The sequence below is a fragment of the Peromyscus eremicus genome, chromosome 14, assembly GCF_949786415.1.
Source record: "Peromyscus eremicus chromosome 14, PerEre_H2_v1, whole genome shotgun sequence".
NCBI lineage: Eukaryota > Metazoa > Chordata > Mammalia > Rodentia > Cricetidae > Peromyscus > Peromyscus eremicus.
The window spans coordinates 60,190,918-60,218,229 of record NC_081430.1 but is presented as its reverse complement, the minus strand read 5'-3'; the positions used below and the strand labels follow the sequence as shown (position 1 = coordinate 60,218,229).

General features: G+C 45.4%; 1 protein-coding gene across 3 annotated transcripts in view; it reads right to left on the bottom strand.

Annotated features, from left to right (window-relative positions):
* The window catches only part of Tdrd9 (tudor domain containing 9), a 98,622-nt gene that overhangs the window by 7,185 nt on the left and 64,125 nt on the right, over positions 1 to 27,312 (bottom strand). The window contains exons 16-34 of one of the 3 annotated variants that reach the window (XM_059279544.1): positions 26,850 to 27,015; positions 26,712 to 26,775; positions 26,575 to 26,638; positions 26,232 to 26,276; positions 25,401 to 25,454; positions 23,886 to 24,002; positions 22,311 to 22,418; positions 20,373 to 20,473; positions 18,879 to 19,052; positions 16,959 to 17,070; positions 16,289 to 16,501; positions 15,575 to 15,664; positions 14,330 to 14,590; positions 12,306 to 12,461; positions 11,267 to 11,337; positions 9,282 to 9,391; positions 8,439 to 8,535; positions 5,785 to 5,923; positions 2,309 to 2,427 (exon numbers count right to left, since the gene is read on the bottom strand). In XM_059279544.1, the coding sequence (XP_059135527.1) occupies positions 2,309 to 2,427; positions 5,785 to 5,923; positions 8,439 to 8,535; positions 9,282 to 9,391; positions 11,267 to 11,337; positions 12,306 to 12,461; positions 14,330 to 14,590; positions 15,575 to 15,664; positions 16,289 to 16,501; positions 16,959 to 17,070; positions 18,879 to 19,052; positions 20,373 to 20,473; positions 22,311 to 22,418; positions 23,886 to 24,002; positions 25,401 to 25,454; positions 26,232 to 26,276; positions 26,575 to 26,638; positions 26,712 to 26,775; positions 26,850 to 27,015 (2,261 nt within the window). Of the gene's footprint in view, positions 1 to 2,308; positions 2,428 to 5,784; positions 5,924 to 8,438; positions 8,536 to 8,979; positions 9,392 to 11,266; positions 11,338 to 12,305; positions 12,462 to 14,329; positions 14,591 to 15,574; positions 15,665 to 16,288; positions 16,502 to 16,958; positions 17,071 to 18,878; positions 19,053 to 20,372; positions 20,474 to 22,310; positions 22,419 to 23,885; positions 24,003 to 25,400; positions 25,455 to 26,231; positions 26,277 to 26,574; positions 26,639 to 26,711; positions 26,776 to 26,849; positions 27,016 to 27,312 lie in introns of those variants that run through there. The other 2 variants (XM_059279545.1, XR_009382832.1) reach the window with 2 other exon arrangements.

The following is a 27,312-nucleotide window of genomic DNA, read 5'->3' as shown; positions in this document are numbered from 1 at the left end:
AAGCTGGTATGTAGTTGTTTATATGTGCATATTAGCTGTTAAGTCAATGATAATCAAGCTATAATCTATAGAAGCACAGAGGATAGGTATAGAGTAAGGGACTGGAGGGAGCAGATACATCGTGTTAGGAAAGGGAATACACACTGACAGATATGGATGGGAGAGGGAGATGGAATAGGAGGATCAAGCAGGGAGGGAAGGGAGAAGGGTTGTGGGAGGGACTATGAAGACAGACAACTCAAATTAAGGGGCATTTGAGGGGTAGTATGGAAATCTAATATAGTAGAAACTCTTCAAATATATACATATATGAAGGCAATATAAATGGGGCAATAATGGGGGAGACAGATTCCCAGCTGGCTATCTTTTTTCATGCAAAGAAGCTTCCAGGACCAGGACTGGGTGACATCGAATTGAGTTGTTGGCCAAAGGGGCCCCATGGGAATCTCCAAACAACCTGGACTAGTGCCAAAACTGTAGGTTGCTCTCCACAAACTGACAAGTCCCCATTGCAGAACACAACCCCTATACTGACTATGGAGAAGCCAAGCTGGTGCCTACAGAGAACCTTCACCCCTGTGTTCCAGCATCTTTGGTACAGGAAGGTACTCTGCACACTATCAAAAGAGCAACAAACACAAAGCCAGTCACAAATCCTTTATCTACAATGATGTCTGCCTGCAAGATATGCTAGGGAAATGGTGATACAAAGCTTGTGGGAAGATCAACTTACTTGACTCAGTCCCACTCCACGAGATGTAATCCATACCAAACACTGCTTGGGTGACCAAACACTTAAGACTAGATGACCCAGGGACCTAAGGGGAAAACCAAATCAAACTGGACTAAAAAGGGGGAAAAATGAAGTGATAAAGTGACTCCTAATGACATTCTGCTACACTCATAGATCAGTGCCTTGCTCTGCCATCATCAGAGCAGCTCCCTCCTGCAGCAGATGAACAGAGACCCACAGCCAGACTCTACACAGAGAGTGACAGACCTAGAACACTCAGCTCTAAATGGGTTGTCTCCATCAAGTCCCTCCCCTTAGAGCTCACGGACCCCTCAGAAAAGGGGGTGGAAAGAGTGGAAGAGCCAGAGGGGAAGGAGGACATTAAGAAAGACCTATCAACATGAGCAAAGCTCAGATGAACTCACAGAGACTAAGGCTGCATGTTGGGGGTGGGGTGACAGTGCCATAAGGAGGCTAGGGAGGTCACTGATATTCATTGCTCATGACCAGGATGCTGCCCCCACAGGCATATATATATATATATATATATTATATAGATAGATATTTACACATAATTTATGTATATGATTTATATATATGAAACCTCAATTCAAGCTTGGAGGGGGGGGACAAAAACTAGATGCTATGGTGGCACATTTCTATAATCCCAGCACTTGGGAGGCAGAGGCAGCAGCCCACTGAGGACACCAATGGATACCCTTTGTCCTCTGAACTCTGGTTGGGAATGGAGCTGCCAGTGAGAGACGAAAGGTGCAAGAGAGGGATGGTCCAAGGCACAGAGTCCACTCTCTCCCCTGGGCCCCATGTGTAACTAGTGATGGGATACAGCACTACTCTGCAGTCCATGTGCCCTGCCCTGCAGGGGTGCCTCAGCACTGCAATCCCACTTGAGTGTGGTGATAGTGTTCCCCAAAATATTGTGCACCCTAATAAACTTATCTGGGGTCAGAGAACAGAACAGTCACTAGATATAGAGGCCAGAAAATGGTGGCACGCCTTTAACCCTAGCATTCCAGAGGCAGAGATCCTCCAGATCTCTGTGAGTTTAAAGCCACACTGGAAACAGCCAGGAATGGTGACTCACACCTTTAATCCCATGAAGTGAGCCTTTAATCCCAGGAAGTGAGGGCAGAAAGCAGAAAGGTATATAAGGCATGAAAACCAGGAACTGGCTGGTTAAGCTTCAGGCTTTCGAGACGCAGTTCAGCTGAGATTCATTCTGGATGAGGACTCAGAAGCTTCCAGTCTGAGGAAACAGGATCAGCTGAGGAACTGGCAAGGTGAGGTGGCTGTGGCTTGTTCTGCTTCTCTGGTCTTCCAGCATTCACCCCAATAACTGGCTCCAGGTTTTTGGGGTTTTTTTTATTAATAAGACTTTAAGATTCATGTTACACTTGAGTAACTTATCTGTCACATCTAAGTGATTTAGAACATCCATACATCAAAAATGACTAAATACACACACACACACACACACACACACACACACACACACACACACACACATTGTATATTGTCTAGTATACCTTAACAGTATGTCACCATATAACTTACCCTAGAAGTTTCTGACGTGCATTCTCCTGTAATTGCGCAATTCTTTCAGGCCCAAGATACTTGGATCCATTTGGCCCATCACATACCAGCTTGTTGATAGCAGCCCTGAGAATATTAATCTGTAAAGGAACAGTGACAGACTATGTGGCTATTTCCACAGTAAATAGGTCACAGCATTCAAAGCTGTGTTCTGTGACTAGCATCAGTCAGCAGTTTACAGAATTAGTAAAACAACAGAAATAACACTGAAGAATGAGCAGGTCCCACAAGCCTGTCTCCAATTTCTCTTACATTTGTTACAACCCTGAAACACTGCTACCACCTCTGGATATTTAGATTAGACCAATTTTCTATTAGCATCCCGTTTCTCCTCAGGCCCCAGGCCCCAGAACCACATTGAACTTACCACGTCTTCTCTGGTATAGGATGGCTTCCCAGCCTTTTCTTGCTTTACAAGACGTTAGCAATTTGGAGGTGTTCTGGTAGGGAATTTTGTAGCATGCTCCCTGATTAGAGGTTGTCATTGTCTAGAGGGGAGACACTGTCTTCTCCTCACATTCCACAGGTCTGCCTGCACCACAGAATGTGGCCACAAGGACAGCTCGGCTGACGACTCTGCAGGGCTTCCTGGTTGTAAAATACCTCCTTCCCTACTCCTGGTTCGTTAAGTCTCACTTGTCCTCAGAGACCACATGACCCACCTGAACTCCCAGTAGCTTTCTAAGAGCTAACTGGTTTTCTCCCACTGAGTTATTCAATCATTTATTTCTCTACCTAGACACATGGGTATTTTATATTCTGGGTTATAATCCAATGTATTTACTTTGTTGCTCAACACTGTTTCAGCTCTTCCAACTGGCAGCTTTTCCTCTAGTTGGCTTATGTATCATCTTTGGAAGTCTCCTATCCCTGTGTGCTTCATATGCATCCTTCCTTTATGGTGCTATAAGATGCTCTGGGTACCTACACTTCCTGTGCCCTTCCTGCGGAACAAGTTTCTTCAAGGAGACCTGGCTCCCACCCTGGGATCTCCCATAGAAAACACATGCTGAGCGTCAACTGTGCTCTCTGCCCCAGAGCAGCTGCTACTTCTCAGCAGCCCTCCCACCCCCGGACACTGCATATGGGCAGGAGGCCATTTTCACACAGACTTGTAACTGCTTCTGCACCTAGCTGCCCTTCCAGTATGAACTAATCACGAGTCCACACTGACATCTCTGGCTCTAATCCAGCACTACAGGAGTCATACTAGCCTTTCTTGCTCACTTTTAATTCCCCCCTTTAGTAACAACCATGGTTCCCAAATCCATTCCCTTATACAGTCACCCCAGTAATATGGAAAATGGCTTCAGACCCACTAACTTATGCCTCCTAACTCCCCAAACTACAACTACAGGACAGTGTTTATGTGGAGCTTCCTTTTCCTCTCTCTTTTCCCCAAGCTCTTTTTCTCTTTACTCTTTCAACACAGTGTTGTGACATTTCCAACAGTTATGCCTACTGTCCCTTTCCACACATGCATCCCTTTCTGGGAGCCCTGATACTGCATGGTGTGCAAGTCATACATTAAACCCACTATTGAGGACACTTAGAGGGTCAAATGCATAGCTGTGTCCTCTGCCTTCACCTCTTTCAACTTCAAGTTCCTAGGTGCTCCCATTTATTCACTTCCCTATCTCCTGGCAACCACTTATCTGCTTCCTGTATAGAATGTCTCCCTAGCAGGTTCACACAGACACACCCCAATTCCTGTAGTAAATGCTTCTAAGATTTAGTCATACTCTTGTATGAATCATTCATTCCTTTTTACTGCCAAATACCATTCTGTTGTATTACCACAGCTAACATACACATTCCCTTGTCAAGAGATATCCTTAACAGCAGCAGTTATGAATGAGCTGCTGACACTCAAGACATGCGCTCTCTGGGGACACATATTCTCACATCTTTCAGCTGTCTTTTGAATAAATACAAATTGAAAAATAAAAAAAATGTTTTTCCTGTTTTTGTTTTCATATTTCCTTATTCTAGTCACTCATGTCTGTGTACAGTTTATAAAATTTCAAAACTGATCCTTCTCTAAAAATACCCTGAGAAATGCCACTCAGAAGCTCCCTGGTTAGCTGACCAGCTACGTGAGGGAGGGCAGGGAAGGAAGGAAGGAGCTGTTGAGTCACGCAGCATCCTAACTCCTGGAGCAGGAGCACAGCGGCTGGTCAGTGGTCCGCGGCAGACTTCTTGGGTCATATGGTATAGGTTTAACCTGGAAGGAGACCTGTCCTCCAAGGGCAACCCCTCTGCAGCGCATCCAGAGAACCAAGGCTTCTCTCTGGCCCTTGCCTCCCCTACAGTCACTGTCAGCACTGAGGACTGGGGTGTGCAGTCTGGTTGTGAGGATCCCCATCTGCATTTTCCTCATGACATGTGAGCTGCACGGCTTCCCATGTGTTCGCTTCCACCATCTTTTACTTGGTTGCGTGTTTTATTAGTAAACATAAGAGTTGCTAATGTATTGTGGATACCACCAGGCACGTAATAAATATCTTCCCCCAGTATGCAGCTTTTCTTCATGGCCTTACCAGGATCTGCAAAACCGACTTTTCCTTCATAGACAGAACCTCTGGTATACATGCCGACTTGTGCCAAACCTGAATTCACATATGGACCCCATTTGTTTCTAGAATGCTCCTTTTCCATTCTGCAATGAAGTCTGTGATCAGAGGAATACTTTAAGAGCAGCAAGGGCTCTTTACTACCGAGCATCCTCCAGTCCTCACAAGTCTCCTCATGTGAAGGCACAGCTGACATTTAACAGCCGGTGTTCTGTTGCTGCTCTACGAGTTAGGACAGCGTGACTCAGTGGCTCCTTCCTTCCCTGCCCTCATGCAGCTGGTCAGCTACCAGGGAACGTCCAGAAGGAAAGGGACTCTGGAGTGGCATTTCTCAAGGTAGTAGAGAAGGGTCATTTTCCAGGGTTTTTGTAAAATGCAAAAAGACAAATTACTAGAATAAGGAAATATGAAAACAACAAAAAAGAAAAAACAAACTTTTTCATTAGCATCTACCCACCTGCCTGGCACACTCTAAAAGCTGAACCTGGCTGCACAGGTACACCCAAGCTGGTCTGGTGAAGTGACGGGCCTGCTGGTGGCCTCTCTCCAGGGAAATGGCACCCAGCCTGCTACAGCAAGGCCAAGTAGGTAGGGTAAGTTCATTTCTTTACCTCCCTGTGTGTACTAGCAAGAAAGGGATCTCACTGAGGTCTATGCACCAGGAGACAGCAAAGGGGAGAGTGGAGGCCATCAAGAAGCGCACAGCAAGCAGGGCCAGATAAGGAGCAGTCCGTCTGCACGCTGGCACAGACCACCCTGGGAAGCAGGCAAGCAGGTCTCCACATAAAGCACTATGGCAGATGCGAAGAACATGGGTGTAAAAGCAAGGAGGCAGATAGCTATCCACGAGTATGCCACACTTACCTCAACAATGTCCTCCACGTCGAAGCACACATCAAAGGCCAGCTCAATGTCGTGCTCTGGCAGTATAGGGGCCTCCGTAGTTGAATTCCATCCCAAACCACAAAGGACCCCAGTATAGCATTTTCCATCACGGTCAACTCTGAAGGGCATTTAGAGGAGTTAAGCTAAGCCACTATTTCAGGGTTAGATATGTGACTAATAAAGCTCCCTGGTGTTTTTCTAGCACCAGCATTGTAACTAAACTATGTGATTCCTCGATTTTTACACAGAAATACAGACTAAATATCACTATAAGGATATAAGTTAAATATTCATATTAACACAATGTTGGGTTTCTTACACACATTTTTAAAATTTTATGTTGTGTATGAGTGTTTTGTCCACATCTGTGTATGTATACCACATGCATGTCTGGTGCCCTCAGAAGCCAGAAGAGGGTGTTGGAGTTACAAACGGTTGTGAGCTGCCATGTGGGTGCCGGGTCCTCTGGAAGGGCAGCAGCTAGTGTTCTTAACCACTGAGCCATCTCTCCAGCCCTTAATGCTGGGTTTGTAATTCTCTCTGGAGCAGATACGGTAATAAGAAACCTCCTTTATCAGACTCATAAAAGAGAGAGGGAATCCTGCGTGTAAGTAAACTCAAGGCTGAAAACTAGAATTCAGACTTATAGATTAGGTGTTATTTGCTTTGTAAAACAGTCAGAAAATGTTTTAGGTCCAGCAGGTGACTCTGAATAAGGGCTCCTGCTTCCAAGCCTAACAACCTGAGTTCAATCTCAGGGACCCACACGACGGAAGGAGAGAACAAACTCCTATAAATTCTCCACTGACCTCCATTTGCACACTGTGGCACACATATGCAAAATATATATAAACGCAATAAAATGGGCTGGAGAGTGGCTCAGCAGTTAAGAGTATCACTGCCCTTGCCAAGGACCAGAGTCCAGTTCCTGTCACTCACATGGTGGCTCAAAACAATCTGTAACTCCAGATCTTACTCACCTCTTCTTCTGACCTCATCTGGCACTGGGCATGCACATGGTGTACGTACATGTGTATATACATTAACAGGCAAAAACACTCATGTACATAATATAAAATAAATAAATCTAAAATATTTTTCTTAAATGCAATAAAAATTAAAAATAATGTTTTCTTAAATTCTAAATTCTTCTACATTATTAATGTAATTTATTATTATTTCCATTTATACAAACCCTTTTTATAAGAAACCAGTTTTATTAGATCATCACAGCATCTCACTCTGGTTGTTCTCATGTAGTAACATGTGTGTGGGGCCATCCCTGGGTGGGTGGGCCTGGCTTCTATAAGAAAGCAGGCTGAGCAAGCCATGGGGAGCAAGCAAGTAAGCAGCACACTCCATGGCCTCTGCATCAGCTCCTGCCTTCAGGTTCCTGCCCTCCTTGAGTTCCTGCCCTGAATTCCTTTCATGATGAACTGTGATGTGGGAGCGTAAGTGGAACAAGCCCTTTCCTCCCCAGGTTGCCTTGCTCATGGTGTTTCAGCACATCAAGTGTAACCTAAGACAGTGACTGAAGTTAACCCAGCGCCTCACTCCACACAGAGGAATGCTATGAAGCCCACAATGCTAACATGAAACCTAACAGAGAGACTTTCTCATCACACAGGTCTCTGGACTCAAGTCTGTATGGAAATCCATGTTGGATATTTGTATAAGAGCTACAATCTACTTAGTAGTTCACATCTTTACTTCCTAGTTCCCACGGGAAGAGAGGCTGACAGGATTCCTCACTGGCAAGCGGCCACCAAAAAGCCCGTAAGACAACAGAATGCCCCTTTTATTTCCTATTCCATGTTTCTACCTTCATGTCATATTTCTTTTGCCTAGTTTTAATTTAGTTCCCTGTAACGCTGCCTGCACCTTTACAAACATTTGAGCTGCTCTTTGAATCAGTCAAAACAACAGATGTCCCTCTCCTTCAGCAGACCCACACGCCAACAAGCCTGTCTATGTTAATCACTTTCCTTGCCGCTGTGACAAACACTAACAGAAGCACCCTAAGTGATGGGGTTTATTCTGGTTCAGTGTCAGGGGAAGACAGGGTAGAGCAATAGCTGCTGGTTCACACTGTAGCAGGCAGGAAGTAGAGAGAGCAGGCAAGAACAGGAAGTTTGTGTCTTCCCAGACCTGTGATCTTACCTCTACCATGTGGGCCTCAAGTCCCAAAGGCTCCACAGCCTCCCAGGACAGTGCCTTCCAAGCATGTGGGACACACCCCAGACTCAAGCCACAACAGCATCCAAGTCAAAAATACCCAAAGCAGAAAATGCATTGTTTACACTCGGCCTCCTGAGTACCACAGCACACTGACATGCTGGCCATGACGCTCAGGACCATCATGCTACTACAGTAAGTAGCCTGGAGCTTGCTGGCATCACTAACCACAGAACCTGAACAAGTGTTACTTTGGTATCACCACAAAACTAAAACTTGAGAAGTCAAACTCTCCTAAGTCAGGGGCCACCAACAATCACACTGAAGCACAGAGAAAACTGAACCAATACACGACGGATTACAGACTAGCTCCTCTGTGGATGCTTCCTTCTCCTTTCCCACCTAGATTCTGACTGTGCGGAAGCCCGCACACGGACAAACTGGAGATGCACACCGACCTTAACTCCATCACTGGTGTAAACAGCATGCTGAGGAGAGCTGGGAGGCCCGGGATGTGAGGCATCAGGGAGGTCTCTCTCAGGAGCATGGTAGACCCTGCCACACAGGAGACAGCCAGCTTCAGACCTGCATCACACACTGCTTAGGGTGTGACAGGGTAGAGCCCCGCTAACCCTCCTAATCCAGCCGGCTCATCTGCTGCCGAGTCTGGCCTCTTGGGTCCCCTCCAAGGAACATATGTCCTGTCTTCGGCTCCCACGCATGCTACAGATAGATTCGTGGACATGCTTAGGCACTTATCCCTGAAGAGTTACTCATTTAGTTACTGTTTTCTTTATTCTCTTGTTAGGCTATCTTATCAGAATTTCCTACAGCCAAGAACGCTGTAGACAATCATGGAAGAATAAGAATCATTTAATTCCCACATCCTTGTATAAAACAAAAAGTAATATTTCATTTCTTAAATTTGCATTGGCCATTGCACTCAGGAAATAGCTTAATGAAGTTTGGAGATACGGTTCAGTGGTTAAGAGTGCTTACTGTTCTGGCAGAGGACCCAGATTCACTTCCCAGCACCTACAAGGTGGCTCACAACCATCTATAACTCCAGTTCCAGGGTATCTGACGCCTCTTCTGACTTCCATAGGCTCCTGTGCACATGGGGTTCATGTACACACTCAGACACATGCAAACAAAATTAAATATTTTTCTTAAAAAAGAAAATAGCTGAACAGTGTAACACATAAGCATAAATCCCCCCACTAACTACAAGTTAAACTGCTCCAAGTAATGAAGTCAAGGAAAAGGAGAAAGTACACAGACAGCAGGTGTCATCTCGTTACCAGTCTCATTGACTGAGAGCGACGCTGCAACCAGCATCCTCTGGTGCAGGTCGGCCGGGCTGTCACTGATGACCACAGAGTTGATGCTCTCTTTCTCAATCCACACACATCTGGAAAGAAGCAGCAGGGCACAAGCTGTTGCCCCACTGTCCAGGTGAGGGAGCATGCCAGCCTGTAAGTGAATCTCAGAAAGATGGTTGCACAGGCAAATGCCATGACCCCACACAGGCCCCGGGCCCTCCTTGTGCCAGTTCCCACCCTTCCTTTCCACGCTGTGGTGATATTTTATTTGTACTCTAATAAATAAAGCTTGCCTAGAGATCAGAGGAAAAAGCCAGCCATTATAAGTAAATACAAAAGTCATGCAATGTTAGCACACGCCTTTAATCCTATCACTTGGCAGGCAGGGAGCTGTCTGGATCTATGTGAGTTCAAGGCCACACTGGGAACAGAGCCAGGTGTGGTGGCACACGCCTTAAATTCCAACACTACTTAACCATTGAGGTCTGGAGGTCTACACAGACAGACAGGAAGTGACAGAGTTGGGCAGGAAGAGGAAGTGATGTAGCTGGACAGAGAGAGCAAATCAGATGGCAGAACAGCAAGGCATATAGGCGTGGGGAGACAGGAAGTATCTCGCCTTTGGAAGCTTCGGAGTTGGTGAGGTGAGGTTAGCTGTGGCTGTTCCTATTCCTCTGATCTCTCTAAGGCTTTAACTCCAATTTCTGGCCTCTAGGTCTACCTAGCGGCTGTCTTGTTCTCTGACCTCAGATAAGTTTATTAGGGTGCACAATATACTGGAGGACACACTACCACCACAGCCCACCTTTAGGTGCCATCCATCCCAGAGCTCTCAAACCTGTTTTGTACCCTTGCTCTATCAGGCCCCACAGCCCCTGAAGCTACTGCCTGCCTTCCAGCTGAGCGGGCACAGTGTGGCCCATCCATCCACCCCACCTCCTCTGAGCAGACGTGGGCAGCGGCTCCAAGACTTGGTTAAGCTTCTTGTCTGTCATCACTGCATCTAACTGTGTCCCGTTTCTGAAGGAGCTCATGAGGCTGCTGGTGTCCACACCACTTCCCCAGCTTCAGGTTACACTGGGAACCAGCCTCATAGGCCTGCCCTTACCAAGAATTCAGTGTATTCTTCACATATCACTGTGGGTGCAGGCTTCCTGGAGACAGGGCCTGAGGACCTGCCCTGCTAACAGGACGCCTACTGCTAGTCCTCAGAAGAGCTCAGAGAAGCCAGTGTCCACCCAGAGTGGTCCTTATAAAATGCAATACGTTTGGATACTTCTGAAATGAGACTTAGGAAGCCTGCCTGTCTGTCCCCAGTCTCCCTCCACCCAATCCTCCAGCTGTACTTAACTGACTCAAAGTTCTCACAGATGCAAACTCTCAAATGTAGGCCTATGCACTGTCACTAGAACTATCCCTCTGTCCCCTACACCATACATAGCAAATGCCTTATGGCCTTTGGGATTCAGAAGGCTCTGGGAAACCTCAAGTATGGACTGCAAAGTGTAGCCAGGACCCCAGGTGCTTCCATGTATCCCAGGTCCCTGACAAGACCCCTGTCACCCTATACACTGTGTCACTAGTTTTCTGTCACTATTCAGCCTACAGTGTTATTGAAGATGACAGCTGCATTCTGTTTACCACTGTTTCCCAGATCAAAACTGCTTCCAGACAACAGGTCACTCAGCAGCCCCAGCACAGAGGGATTCCCCATCCCCACCCCCACCCCCACCCCGTTGAGTGACAGTGACAGCTATAACCAATCGGAACAGAAGAAACTCGGAACTGTCCACTGTAGAACTGTTCTCACCGCCAAGGGAAACAATGCCTCAGATCTGATGGAGGAGGATGTCAGGAGCGGGCTAAAACATTCTTGCAGCTTACATACAAAGTCAAGTTAGTTTCTAATGAGGTCTACAGATAAAGAAATAAAATATTTCATAGGAAAGTTAATTCAATCGTACCTGAATTTGGATATTCTGGTCAGACTATGACACTTCAGCTCATAGGGGTTAAAAGGCCCATGGAGAACAACCTGCATATACAAACTGTACGTCACCAACACACAACAGTCACTTAATATACACGGTGCAGTCCCAACGCTGGTTCACACTTAACAGTATTAGGGTCTGGTGGCACAAACCTATCATCTCAGTACTCAGAAAACCGAGGCAGGAGGATTATGAGTTCAAGGCCCACTTGAGCTACCTGACAAGACTGTCTCAAAGGAAAGAAGAAAAAAGAAAAAAGTAATTTTGCATCGGGGAAACAGATTCAGAGGAGAAGCACTTGTCCAGCATGAAGAAAGTCCTGGACTTGATCCCCAGCACCACAAAGGATTAAAAAGAAAAAGGAGGAGGAGAAGGGGAGGCAGACAGAAAGGAAAGAGGAAGAAGAGAAGGAAGAAGAGGAGCAGGAAGAAGAAAACAAGAGGAAGAGGAGGAGAGGCTGGGGGATGCCTCAGCAGGTGCAGAAGGACCTGAGCTCGAGTCCCAGGACCCACATGGAAGAGAGGACTGACTCACATACAACCAGTAACAGTAACAATAACAACAAGGTAGAAAACCAAACAAGGAAGATCAGGCACAGCGGCAGATGCCTATGACCCAGCACGCAGACCCTGAGGCCAGATGACCGTCAGTGCAAAGCAGCCTGGGATACATGAACGAAACCCTGTCTCAAAGAGTAAAAAGCAAGGCTGGGAGATGTCCAGGGGTAAATACACTGCTGCCAGCCCAAGGACCCGAGTTCAATCTCCACATCCCACACGGTGGAAAGAACCAACTCCCACAAGCTGTCTTCTGACTTCCACAGGTACACCACAGCACATGCATGCCCCCACACATACATACACAGAGACAAAAAAAATGTAATTAAAAATGAAAATAAAATAAAATACACAGGAAGAAGGAAAACCCATCATGCCTACAGCTGCAACCCTTGGCAATTAATACAGAATGAATAAGCTTTAAGAGCATATTTTAAATAGGTCCTATAAATTACCTTGCAGTTTGGAGCACCCAGCCGATTGGAAGCAAAGCTCTCCAACAGAATCCGGATGAGATGCTTCTCGTCATCCTTCATAGGAGAAGACATAGAAGCATCCGGCATGGTTTCCACCGACTTAGCAAAGAAACCCTTGAGGACTTCAGAGCTTTGCTGAACAGAACAAGAAATGTTTATTAAAAGCAAAAATTGAAGCAAAAGCATGAATTTCATATAGCTATAATATTATTCTGATTTGAATGCCATGAATATGCAGGTAGATTATTTTTGTTTGAATTTTAAAATGAACTTGATAAAATAAAGACTTTAACTACATTTCCAACATAATAGGACTTTAGAGAAACAACCATTTTTCAGAAAAAAACTCATACACATTAAAAGCAACTACCTTAATAAAAATGATTTATTTGTGGGCTAGAGAGATGGCTCAGTGGTTAAGAGTACCAGTTGTTCTTCCAGAGGACCCGAGTTCAAGTCTCAGCACCCTCACAGCAGCTCACAACTGTCTGTCACTCCAGTCCCAGGGGCTCTGTGGACACTAGGTATGTGTGAGGTGCAGACACACATGCAGGTGGGACAGTCGTACACACAGAATCAGTTTTAATCTTAAAGAATAATTTATTTGTTGAGTACACTGGCTTACAAACAACAGAGGATCTACTTATGCTTATTAGATAAATATCAGGATGTGAGAGAAGGGAAGACTCTTTGTCAAAGATAATTTAGGACACGATTACTTTTTTTTCTTTAAAAAAAAAAAAGACATCATCTGCTATAGGCCAAGATCGCCTCAAACTTGATTATACAGCTGAGGATGACCTTGAACTTCTGATCCTTCTGTCTCTATCTCTTGAGAGCTGGGATTCAGGGCCTGCTTCATGTGCCCAGTTTACAGATTCTTACTGTGTGCTCTATTTACAGACCACCTACTTTCCCCTGCTGATTTGCAGTGGACAAAGATCATTCTAGAAAGCCACAACTGGTTAATGCAGAGGGGAACTCATCAGCCCCAGCTAATATGTCTATGACACAAGCCTACACCTACAGCTCAGGGAGCACTGTGGGGTTAGGGTGGAAAGATTCTAAGAGGCAGAAGACCAGGGAATCTGCTTCACAGTTGCTACTACTAGAAATGAGAGAGAAGCTACAACCATGAACCCTCAACAACGTGGCTGCCTGAGCAGCCTGAAGAGCTGGGCAATGACCACATCAATAGTCAGGCTAACTTGGAAAGGGGAACCTCACGGGTCCCACCTCTAGACGAAGAGCTACAGGAAATCAATGATTTTTGAGAGGGAAAATTAGTTTTCCCTGAGATTAAGGCCCTAATTGGTTATCTAATACAAAGTGGCCGGTCGCCCTAAGACCATGCACACACAAGCAACACTAAATGGACTCAGCAGGCTGCACTATATGTCTACACGTTAATACACATGTGCAGTAACAACAAAGAAACAGAGGGGGAGTGAGGGGGGATTGAAAGAAGGAGGGGTGATGTAATTATATTTTAATTTTTGAAAATTTGCAAATAAAAAAGCTTAAAAAAGTTAAAAGAAAATTTGAAATGCTTAATATACATGAGATGTTTATTGGTTACTTGCATTATGGAAATAACTTTTAGAATTAATTTAAAAGATAAAACTCAAATGTAGAATGTTTTCAAATTAATTTTCACTTCTAAAAGAAAATAATTGATTAGGAAGCTGCCCAAAATAGCATGCATCTACCATAATGCAGTCCCCAAGAAATGAAGAAGACAGTTTAGATCAGTGGTTCTCACCCTGTGGGTCTCGACCCCTTTGGGATTGCATATCAGATATTTATATTATGATCCATAACAGCAGCAAAATTACAGTTATGAAGTAACAATGAAAGTAATTTTATGGTTGGATCACAGAATTAGGAAGGCTGAGAACCACTTCCATCACCACACTAGCAGAGAGGAGGAAAAGTGTCTGTCCCCCTCCCCTACCTGCCCAGCCTCCCCAGCACACACCGGTGCTTTCAGAGAAGGTTCATACTTTTGACTCATAGGACTCCTCTGCGAGCTCAGCGTGGCCCTCGCTGATGAGAACGTCTCTGATGTTGACGGCATCCTGGGCACTCGAGTACCGGTACACGTCCACATGCAGGACACTGTGTACAACTGAGAACACCTTCACCAGGAGCGGACAGCCGCTGACCAGGGAGGTGAAGCGCCCATTGGCCCCGCCACTCCAGTGCTCTCCACAGATGAGAGACTTTGCTGACGGTCGCATTTTGCAGATTTTGAATTCCAAAGCCTATGGGACAGAGAGAAAAGCACACTCAAACAGTTTCATAAATGGACAAAATGCTAATACTAAATTCTACTGAAATGTGACTTTGTTAATCAGCATTCCAAGAAAAGTAATTCCTGAAAACTATTAGTAGTGAGGGTTTCCAGCTAAATAAACATGGCTTCACTTTTTTATGTTTTAATTAATCAATTTAGTTATTTATTTTGGAGAGTCTCACTATGGCTGAATTGGAACTCACTCTGTAGACCAGGCTGTCCTGAACTCAAAGAGACCCACTTGCCTATGCCACTCCAGTGTTGGGACTAAAGGCACGTGTCAGCACACCAGGCCGGCTGCCCCTTTATCCACGGCATTGGTTTAACATAAACTTGAGTGTGTTCTTGCTGGAGAAAGGGCATACAAGACTACTGCATCCAATGCCAACAGAGCCTTGCAAACAGTACCGGAAAAAGACATCGGTAGTGGTTTGAGTAAGAATGGCCCCCACAGGCTCGTACATTTGAGTGCTTAGCCCCCAGGGAGCAGGACTTGTTGAAAGGATTAGAAAGATTTCTAACCACGTGTGGCCTTGTTGGAGGAAGTGTGGTTTCAAAAGCCCACACCAGGTCTCTCTCTCAGCTACTACTCCAGCACCACGGCCTGCTTGCCACCAGGCTCTCTTCCATGATGATAATGGACTAAGCCTCCGAAACTGTGAGCAAGGCCCCCAATTAAATGCTTTCTTTTGGCCTTGGCCATGGTCTCACAGCAACAGAACAGTAACTAAGATGACACTACTGAATTAAAAGTTTCCCTTGCTCATAGTCAGAGCCTCCATACATTCTGACTTCCTCCAGGACGAATAATGGCAGCGATACTATGACAATGTAATTTTTAAGAGTAGACACCACACTTGGCTGGTGTAACCCAGTCCTTCTCTGTTATGGACTTCTAGCCAGTTTCCTTCTGGTACGCAACACTCATTCCACAGAATCTTCTCTGCCTTACCTGAAATGGAAGCTCCAGAAACTGACAGGGGATCTCCCTCAGCAGATCTAGGTCTACATGAGACCTATTCCCATAGTCTACAAAGAACACCTACAAGATAGAGAAAACAAATACTGACTCTAAAGAGGATCTCAACAGGTTCTCCTCCAACAGTGGGAATGCAGCGGCCTTCTCTGAGTCTTCAATGACACAGACAGAGGAGATGCTTTACAATCCCTTCTAACAGTAATCACTCTGCATTTCTTCATTTGGTTTATTTATTTATTTATGGTTTTTTGAGAGAGGGTATCTCTATGTATGTAGCCTTGGCTGTTATAAAATACACTATATAGATCAGGCTGGCCTTGAATTCACAGAGGCCTGCTTATGCCTCCCAAGTGCTGGGATTAAAGGTGTGTGGCACCACATCCAGCTGTTAATCACTTCATGCTTCATTTCTACCTTTAACAACACAAGATTTTCTACTTTGTACATGTATGTGTGCCACACGCATGCAATGCCCATGAAAGTCAGAAGAGGGTCCCCAGGATCCCCAGGTCTGGAGTTACAGATAGTTGTTAGCCTCCATGTGGGTACTGGAAGTCGAACCTAGGTCCCCTGGAAGAGCAGTCAGTGCTCTTAACCACTGAGCCATCGCTCTAGTCCCAAGATTTTCTATAAATTTCTAGGCTTATTTCCTTTCTTTCTCATTGATCTGTTAACAGAAAAACATACCTCAGCAGAATTTCCAGAAACAAAAAGGATTTGAGCTCTAAAGTAGCTCTCCTTATTGTAGTCAGTAAAAGGGGCCAGGCAAACCAAGTCAGGATGTGGGTGGACAGGCAGAGGGACCAGTTCTAGCCGGTTTATCTCAGCAGTCAGTTTTTTCAGAAGCTCTGCATTCCTTTCATCAATCCTGTACCCCCAGAAGTGCCCGACTTCTACCACCTGGAAGGGAAGAGCAGGCACAGAAATAAAGACTACAAGTGGGTCCACAGAGCCCTTTCAACAGGCTTCTTTCTGCACCCATGTGTGCTCTCTCCCACTGATTTTAAGATAGGGTCTCAGTGTGTAGCTCTGGCTTGCTTAGAATTCTTTATGAAGACCAAGCTAGCCTCACATTCACCACAACCTGCCTCTGCCTCCTAAGTACTGGGATTAAAGGTGTGTGCCACCACAGCTGGCTACTTTAGCAATTTAAATACCTTGACATTCTAAAAATTAACTTTGATCCAAGAATAAATTCTTGCTTTCCATTTTGTCCACATTCTAATTTCACAAGCACAGTCATTCACACTCAGCCACATTCACCAGATGAGTTAGTCAGCGTACAGGTGCACACATATGAACCTGTTTCATGACCAGTTTCTACTGGAGGTGGGAAGGGACTCAGTGGCACTCTCACCTCAGTGACATCAACTGTCAGGAGGAGATCTGCAACTGTCCAGGGTCTGGTCAAGGTGTTGAATGAGACTTGCATGGGATCTACAGTCTGCTTCTGGAAGTCCACATTCACCCTGAGTAACATAAGTTTAAAAAAAGAAAATAAAAATTAAGTCTGTAAAAAACACTTACATATGTGAATTTCCACTTGACCTACTCTAACACTTCCAGAGCTACAGTTTGGTTCTTCGGCCCTCTAAGAACCTATGCCTATGGTGTACTGGCCTATGGTATTTTAGAGGTAGGGTCCAGGCCCCAGTTAATGAGACCAGCCAAGCATGGACTAAAACCTCCAAAGCAATGAGCCAAAACTTTTCCTCTTGCAAGCTGATCATCTCAGGTATTTGTCACAGAATGGAAAACTGATATAATCAGAAATATTAAGTTTGATCTCACTTCAAAAGGGAATTTTTGGTGGCTTCCTGGACTGTCCTGGAAGCAGTGCATACCCTAATATTACCCACTCCCCTCTAAGGATACGTTCTCAAAGAGAAAATATCAAGAATATAAACTCTAAATCTAGGGCCTGTAATCATTTCTACTTTTTCATTTCAGGAAAACTAACTAGAAAATGAAGAAGCCAGGATATAACTCAGTTAGTAGAGTGCTTGCCTGGGTGTAATCCCCAGTACAGCATAAACCTGAGTGTGCATGCTGCGATCCCAGAATGCACAAGATGGAAGAAGGGGCTAGAGGGAGGGCTTAGTGGTGAAGAGCAGTACTGCTCCTCCAGAGGATTGCAGCTCACCTGCCAGCACCCACGTCAGGCAGCTCACCACTGCCTAGAACTCCAGCTCCAGGAAGACCCAAGGCCTCTAGTCTTCACAGGCACCCACACATAGACACAAATATTCACAATTAAAAATAATAGGTGGGTCAGGCAGTGGTGGTGCACGCCTTTAATCCGAGCACTTAGGAGGCAGAGGCAGTCAGATCCCTGAGTTCAAGGCCAGCCTGGTCTACAGAGTGAGTTCCAGGACAGCCAGGGATACACTGAGAAATCTTGCCTTGAAAACAAAACAGATCAAAGGCATAAATATATATATATATATTTTAAGTTGGAAGCAGGAAGAGCAGAAGTAGTTCAAGGTCATCCTAACTACAGATGTTTGAGGCCAGCCTAGGCTACATGAGACCTTGACTTTAAAAAGAGCCCATACTCCGCTCAATATTATGCTAATATAAAATACATGATTATTTAACAAGCTCTAGAAATATCATTCACCTCTTAAAGTAGTAAGATAGTAAATGCTACAGGATAAGAAAAACCAGTTTAATAAATATAAAACTTTCCTCTTGCTACTTTCATCCTAAAATAAAGGGAAAGGATGGTAGGAGAGAATTGATCCAACTGTTCCTTATTTTGATAAGGAGGTTGGCAATCACCTAGCCACAGGCACAAATGTCAGCAGTCTGATTTTGACAAGGATAGACAGGTACCTTTGAAGACTAAACCTATGCTTCTCCCCAATGATCAGAAACAAAACCCCTGAAGCCCCTGGCCAGCCCAGCCAGATGGATGAGCTTCCACTTCACTGGGTGATCTTGTCTCCAACAGTTAGAAAGACAGCCTGCCACTTTGTCCTACACACACACACACTAATAAGGGCATAACCACACACTAGGTGGACCTAGAGTAGCTATGAAGGCATCATCTCTCCTTCACCAACTGCTCATGCGAATTCAAGCTCCTTCCTTCTAGAATTACAAAGATTACACAGACAAAGAGATAAATCAGACTTTGAAAAAGCAATAAATAAAGCCGGGCATGGGATCTCTGAGTTTGAGGCCAGCCTGGACTACATAAAGAGTTCCAGGCCAGCCAAGGCTACATTGTGGGAACACACTTGAAAACGGGCACAGTGGAATCTTCTGGAAATACCTTGTGTTCCTGAGCTTTGACACCGACCCGCCTTTCACTTTCCCTTCGACCTCCTCTGCAGCATGGACGCTGAGCTCAAGGGGCACTTTTAACTGGGACATCTTGACGGCCAAGTTCACAGCAGGCAAGGTTTTAAATCTCTCTGTCGGATTCCGTGAAAACTCCACAAAGGCTCTGCTCCAGAAATATGAATTAAAACATAAATTCATCAGACATCTAGTAAATAAGAATCACATACTAATTTCTCCCAAGGTTAGGCAGAAATTCTCACTGAATACTCCTCAAAATGCTAATAAGTCTTCATTTTAATTAGTCAATAAAAATATTAGTTGGTTAAAAGACATGAGCTGAGGGAAATAAGTCATGGTGACAAGTCACTGAGGCCAGGCTTTATCCTTGTACCACACAATGCAGAAAGAACATACATGCAAGTTCTAGCCATGGATCTTAGTTTCCACAGCTCCAGCACAAGGCCAGTTTCCTTTTCCAAGACTGAGACATGGATGTAGAATACCATACGAGTGTACAGCCCAGGAAGTTTGGCAGGCCCATTTTAAATAAGTACTATGTTAGTAAGTAATGTCGACACAACATCCCACCCCTTCCCACTCACTCCCAGGGGCCACCTGTGTCGGCACATCACAGCTTCTGCAAAGAGCAGGCTGCTCCATGGAGGGGAAGCACAGTCATCTTTCTTTGACATTTGTGCCTGTGGCTAGGTGATTGCCAACCTCCTTATCAAAATAAGGAACAGTTGGATCAATTCTCTCCTGGCAGAACCAAACAAAACAGTTGCTTTCCCCTGAAATGCTGGTGTAACATTTCTATTGTGACTAAAAAGCCAAAAATATGAGGAACACACAAGACTCTGGGGTCAGTCATCAGCTCTCGGAAAAGAAAAAACAAACAACTTTTTTTCTAGTCAATTTAAAAACTGTAATCTTATGCATATAAGCATTTCTTTTTGAAAACAAAAGCTCTTGGTGATTCTTTTAACCAACCATTTGTCACTGACCCGCTAATAAAATAGGGCCCAACTAACTGAGTTTCTGCCCTCTGCATCTTCCAAAGTCATTCGTGGCAAGTAAGTATGAGCTGAAGACGCACACAGACAAACTCTGCCCTTCCAGGCTTGCCCCATGGCCACAAAAAACTAAATGAGTGGTTTGCCATGAAAATCTGGGATGGGCACTAAAGAGAAGACCCCTGTAGAGAGGCAGGACTCGAACGCTCTATGCCAACCACGTAGTGTTAAAGGAGCCTCCCTGCTGCAGCACAGGCCACCAGCACGGTTGGTTCCTTCAGGACATACAGCTGGAAAGAATGGCAACACCCACTGACAACATGATAAAGTAAAGTTTCATTTGAGAGCTAGGCCAGCAACCTCCTAGGAAGACCGACTCTACACACATCCAGCCCTAAGAGACCTCACACACATGTACAATGGAGTGATTCTTTTGTGATTGCAGCTGACGACGAAAGTCCACTACTTACTTAGCACCATCAAATACAATGGATTTGACTTGACCACACTGTCTAAAGAGAGACTGCAGTTGTTTGTAGTAAAGAAATCCATAGGGAGGAATGTGTTTTAGCTGTAAGACAGAACACAGTACACGTCAGAGACATTAGTAAGGACTACTGAACAGTCCTAACACCCAGGGGCAGAAGTACTACTGGTTGCTCTCATTTGCAAGCTCAGCCTGTACAAATGCACAAAAGACTTGGCCTGTCAGTGCACCTAACAACTGCATGACTTTAAATCATAACTAAGTTTAACCAAAAAAAATACGTAAAAGGCTAGTTTTCCTCTTGTTGAAACAGTTCAAAAGTCAAATGCAGTAAAAGTTTTTGGTTTTGTTTTTTGTTTTGTTTTCATGTTGTTACTTTAAAATAATCACACTAACTACAGCTTCCTGAAACATCACTCCTGATAGAGGGTGACAGGAAAGTAATGAAGGAAGATGGACTGCTCCTCACCAGGGGTTGTTCCCTCCTCGTGGCAGCAGAGCCAGGCTCCTCCTACCCAGTGGTCTCAACTCCATCTGCCTCAAAGCACCGCCAGCACTCTTTGCCCTCCACAAGTATCATGATCACCCATGTTCTAAGCTCTGGTTCCAATGACGTGTACACGGACGGTCCCTGATGAGCCAAAGTCCCTACCAGCTGCAGGCAGAACAGGAAGGAAGAGCCTGGACCCAAGTCCAAATTCAAGTCCCAAGGAATTGCTACATTACAATGTTGGGATGATGGTAAAGCCTTAATTTTAAAGGGTTAATGTGAAGCTCAGAGAAGAATAAATTTTAAAAGCACTTGGCTTCTCATAGAAGTGCTAAAGCAAAACTAGCTAGGATTTAGTTTGTATGACACATGGTCGATCAGTCATGTGTCAGAGGACTACACTGGCTGGCACTGGCAGTGTGTCTGAAGTAGGGTCCTGTGGGGCCTTTCCCCTGCACACAGCTGAAGGACAGACAGACCCAACAGAATGACTTCAGAAGAAGTTAATCAAAGAGCTTTCTCCACAGGGAGAAGCTACAAAAAGCATGGTGTCCAAGCTGACAGTCCTCGGAACTACAGAAGCAAACGGCAGCCTTTTAAGTGGAAATCCCTCCCCAGGCATAAACAGCCTTTGCATCCTTCTCACTTGTTGTGCTCTTCCAAGACCTGCACTTGGAATGTTCCAGAATCTGTGGCTCTATTCTTGTCTATCTTCAGGATATCCACAGTTGAGAAAGTAGTGTAACAGTACCCAGAACTAAGGCGAGCAATGACTGAACACTTACTACAAACTGGGAGCTAACTTTACCAAGTGCTTATCATTGCCCTAAATCAAGCAAGAAGTCTAATGAAAGCCCAGTTCTAAAGTATGTTGTTCCAGTGGCCACATGCTACTGCTGTGTCAACAAATGACCCTTAAAAAACCCAGTGGTCAGTGCCCATGGCTCATCATTAGATCCCTCCAGCTCTGCCTCCCAGCAGTTCATGCTGCTCACATGCTATCCCTGGGTTATATCCTCTAGTACAGACTTCAAGGGGCCTCAGAACTGAACTTAACATTCTCTAAGTAGTTCTGTTGGGCATCAGGGCAGGGGTCACTGCTATTAAAGTCACAACAGTAAGCTGCCAACCAGTAACATTTTACTTTGTGTACAGCTGTTGTTAATTAATGAAGTGCTCTTAAGGGCCTCAAATCATTGAAACAGCACATGATCAAATCAGCATTCACCCTGAATAAATAATTTATCAAGGCCTCTCTGTAAAATGGAGTCTCTAAAATGAAGAAGAGCTGGTAAGGATTAGAGGTCTCTGAGAGGCTGGCTAAGGCCAGCACTCACATAGCATTTACTAGGCACTGGCTGCACCACAGGCAGACCATCTGAAAACCTTTATTCACACTATTCTCTTGGGACAGCTTCCCACGTCACCTACCACAACTGTCGTCTTTGGGTCTTTGCCGGCCAATTCCCTCACTGCCATCTCCTCATCTGGCTGTCCAAAAGTAAAGTAATTTGGATAAAAAGCACCTGCCAGTACAACCTGGAAAAGAAGCATGTGTTCAGGTCTTCCTCCCACCATGTTCTCATCTACCCTGAGCACTGGCACAGCCTGGACACACAGTACACAAAGATGTATCTCTCATACATCCTGTTACTCCTCCAGGACAGACAAACCACCCGATCTTTTCTTCAGAATGGCTGGACTGCTTTTGACAATAAGGCAAATGAGAACTCAACAACAGTACACTAAGCCCTTTCACCACCCTCACTCAACAACAGTTCCAACAAGGCAGGCATTCTCCCAGGTGTATAGAATAACTTCAACTGGAACTCTCCCGCTGGGCAGCAAGCTGACATCTAATGCCAACATCTAAAAGGCACTCTGCAGAATCCTTTCTTCAGTAAGAATCTGCCTACGTGAAACAGCCACAGAGGGTTCTCCCTGGCTGTATGGCAATTTCACATCCACAAAAGAACTGGTTTTCCCATTGCACCTGGTTACAGGTATCTACCTCAAACCCTTTTTGGACGCCCGTGGTGGTTTGAGTGAGAATGGCCTCCATAGGCCATGTATCCAAATGCTTGGTCTCCAGTTGGTGGAACTGTTTGGGAAGAATTAGGAGATGTGGCCTCTTGAAGGAGGTGTTTCGATGTGGGTGGGCTTTGAGGTTTCACAAGGCTCACACCATTTGCTCTGTCTCATATAACTTTGGATCAGATGTAAGCTCCCAGCTACTGCTCAGGCACGATGCCTGCAGGCCTCCCAGCTTCCGTGCTCCAAACCATGATGGTCATGGACTCACCCTCTGAACTGTAAGCCCTCAAAAAACTCTTTCTATAAGTTGCCTTGGTCTTGGTGTCTCTTAACAGCAATAGGACAGTAACTAAGGCAATGCAATGCCAACCCTACTCTGAAGGCCTATGACAGAGCATTGTTCTCGGGCAAGACACGCATCTCTATAAAGTTCATGGAAGGTTCTGCCCCACAGCTAGTTATCTGCTTCATGATCCAGAGTTAGAGGTATCTTCTCAGCATAAGAGAGCTGCTCCACACACAGCAGCAGCAGGGCATGTGTATTCGCTGGGCCTCAGAGCAAAAGGCCCTATCCCTGATGCACCGTGACAGGTGCACAAGCTCACTGGGGAAAAGCAGCAGGCCGAGGTCATAACGCGACCAGGAAGGGTATAAACAAGGAGGCTGAGAATGGCTCCTGGTTCCCAACACGTAGGATCACAATGGCATCAAAATCTCAGAGGCACAGCTGGCACCGACATCGGGGAGAGCACGCACATTCTCAACCACAGCCTGAGTAAGAGCAACAACAGTGGGGTGGCCACACCCTTCATCCCAGCACTCGGAAGGCAGAGGCAGGAAGACCTCTATTAGGTCAAGGCCAGCCTGGTCTACATGGCGAGTTCCTGGCCATCCAAGGTTACATAGTAAGACCCTATCTCAGAAAGAAAGCGAGGAGGGGAGGGGGAGCCACTAAAAGGAAGCCCAGTACACCTGCAGGATGAAGCGTTGCTTGTATGGATACTCTTGGTCCAAGACAGGATGGCGAGGATCCACAAACATGTTGAACTGTGAGATTCTATTCTTCAGTTCTTCATATAGCTCAGCCACCTGAAGTGCACATTGAAATGTGATGTCTCAAAGCATAGACAATACTCACGAGTAGTAAAAACAAATGCACACAACAAGGAAGGTTACACATCACAACTACAGAGTCAAAGCCACAAGGGTACCAACAGCGCAGCCAGACAGCACGACTGTGCCCCAGAGCCTCAGCTTATGCATGTGATTCAATCTACAATCACAAGAACAACCTGTAGCAGGCCTTCTTGGACCACCAGACCCCAAATCATGGTATGGAGATTTGTTAATTATGAATGCTCAGCCTTAGCTTGGGCTTGTTTCTAGCTAGCTTTTTTTTTTTTTACTTAAATTAACCCATTTCTATTAATCTATGTGCTGCCCCAAGGCTCGTTTACCTCATCTATGTACTGTCCATCCTGCTTTGCTGCTTCCTCCGTGTCTGGCTGTCTGGCCCTCTATGTAGTCCTGGCTGACCAAGAACTCACTCTGTAGACCAGGCTGCCCTTGAACTCACAAAGATCTGCCTGCCTCTGCCTCCCGAGAGCTGGGATTAAAGGTGTGCCACTACACCAGGCTTTGGAGTCTGTTTTGTGTTGGTCAACTACCCCTGTGCACGAGGCCTGTCCCGGAGTATGACTGCTAGCAAGTCCATTCCTTCACTGACATTAGAGCCTACTTCTTCAGGATTCCAGTGTATATGAAGACCAGCTGAGACATCCTTGTAGATTCAATAACTATTGGACTGTTGTACCTTCTATTTGTAGGCAGCCATTGTTGGATTAGCTGGACCACACTCTAATAAATCCCGTAGGTAGGTAGGTAGATACATACATACATACATTCATATATACATACATAAATAGGTAGGTAGGTATAGATAGCTACAGATAGGTATGTAGGAAGATATATATAGATATATATTAATTCTATAAGTTCTGTTCCTCCAGAGAATGGACTACTACAAGCTGCATATGTGCATGCACTCCCACAAATACCCACAAGCCTCAGGCCAGTTTCACTATAAATCTACTACAAATTTTCTGGAGAAAACACTGGCAACCAGAACTCAGCAATGTTAAGATATCATCAAGGAGGTTTACTCCATGAACAAGTTGGAATCAACAGCACAACACCCATAATGTGTTTACTTATGTTAATCAGTTAATAATGAAAAGACCACATGCTTATCTTGATAAATACTAAAAAGATGGCTGCCAAGATTACATGTGTTCCTCATAAAGTAACATTTAGGGAGGATTTCTGGAGCCGAGCAGTGGTCACTGCAGGCGTTTGTACCCCACACGGCCTCCTGCTAACGGTGGGAATGGGCAGGGATTTGCTCCCACACCCTGGCACTGCTGGTGCTTCCTGACCAGATTTTACGTCAGTTTATTTGATTACCAAGTCAAAGGAGTCATAGCTTACCTCTCTGATTCTCTTTATCTGAATGTAATTCAGCCGTCCCCAGTCAAGTTCATCCTTTAGACACATAAAAGCACAGTATCCAATGTGAGGCCCTAAGTCAGAGGTTGATTTGCCACTATATATCCCATCTAGAGCCTCAACAAGGACCAAGCTTCCTCCATGTTCAACAGTGCACTTGAGTGACTGCACATAGGACGTCTTCTGAAAGAACTCCCAACATCACACTGAAGCCCAAAAACACAAGATCCAAACCACAAACACTATACAGGGGTGACTCTTCATATGAGTTCACCTGTCCCCAAAATCAAAGGCAGAATGACTCAGCTGGAAAAAGACTTGTCACACTGTACGAACAGGGAAGATTAAAGACCCACTGAGGCACAGCAAAGCTACACACAAGCATGCCTACCAGTGGTTCTGGAGCCTAATTACTTTAGAAGAAAAAGCCTTATCTGAAAAGAGAGGAAATACATGCTCCTGTTGAACCAGGGTCATGAATTCTGAGCCACCTTGTTGAGCAGGCCGCGCAGTGTGAGCCGCGCAGTGTGAGCAGCGCAGTGTGAGCAGGGCTATGGAGCAGAGTCCCACTCTGGTAGCCGGACAGCTTCCTCTTCCTTTCTACAAGCCACTGAAGAGCAGCAGCCCGAAACAGGACCTGGTCACTAATGTCCGGGCCTGCCCCTCCCAGAGGACAGCATGGAGCAGCTACCATAGTGACTCAGGTCTTAGTGCCACCAGAGTGCACAGGCAGTGACCAAGCTGAGACAGGGTTGCAGGGAATCTGGTCATCACCAGCCATCAGTGAGGCAACAAGGAGGAAACGTAACCAACCTTGGGATGTCGCAGCTCTCCTCGCTGTCTGCAAGCCTGCCAGGCCTAAAACAACACAATCACAATTTCAAAATAACTCACTAGCTAGTTGAATTCAATTCCAATGTCAACACACGGTTGAACACAGAACATCTACAAATTTACTATTTTTAATGAACTTGGAGAGATTGGCTGGCACCCACCCACTGGTTCCTCCTGCACTTGTTACTTTGTGCTGGCCATCAGAAGCCCTTACCAATACCATGAGAAAAAAGTACTCTCCATTCTCATAGCCAGGGTGTGAAAACACACTGCTGGTTTTTAGCCAACTCCACCTCCAAAGGATACCATACCACAGACTAACCTTGAATGCCTCCACAAGTGCCAGGCAGTCGCTCTTACTGCTACCTGAGAAGTGCACTTTGTTCCTGCAAAGAGATTAATGAAGTGTCATCTGGTGCTATTAGGAAGGTGGCCCCTCACGGTAAGAATGTTAAATACCTATATCCATCTAGATGCTGCCGAAAAGGCATGGTGAAAAAATTCTTCAGAGAAAGAGCTGCCGCTAGAGACAAAAACAGAGGCTGTAGACTGCCTGCACATCCCAACACACACTTCCCCACACCCGAGCCCGCTTACCTATAATAAGACACTCATCCAGGCACCCGAACACATGTCCCAGCACAATGAGTTTACCCAGCTGCTGGCTGACAGGGAGCTGTGCCAGCACTCTTCCTAAGAAGGTCAACTCGCCATCATGGGGGTTCTCATCTTCTCTCTGCCCACTAACTGCCAGTGCTCCAACCTTATGAAATAAGTTAGTGCCATTAATGAGCACTGACATAGCCACACTCCCTTTATCCTTAAGGCAGAAGTGCAAGACAGGTAAGCTGTTCTGAAGACAGCTAAGCTAACTGTAACGGGCTCATGGCTCCAATGTGCTCCCAAAATTCACTCCTTCAGTGTTTTTAGGAAGCATGTCACATCACTGGGAGACAGCATCCAAGGAGACTTCCCCAAGCTTAACAAATGTGGCACACATAGAGAAAAACAGGGTTCGGTGGCACAGTCGCTCACCACAAGCACTCAAAACTCTAATAAA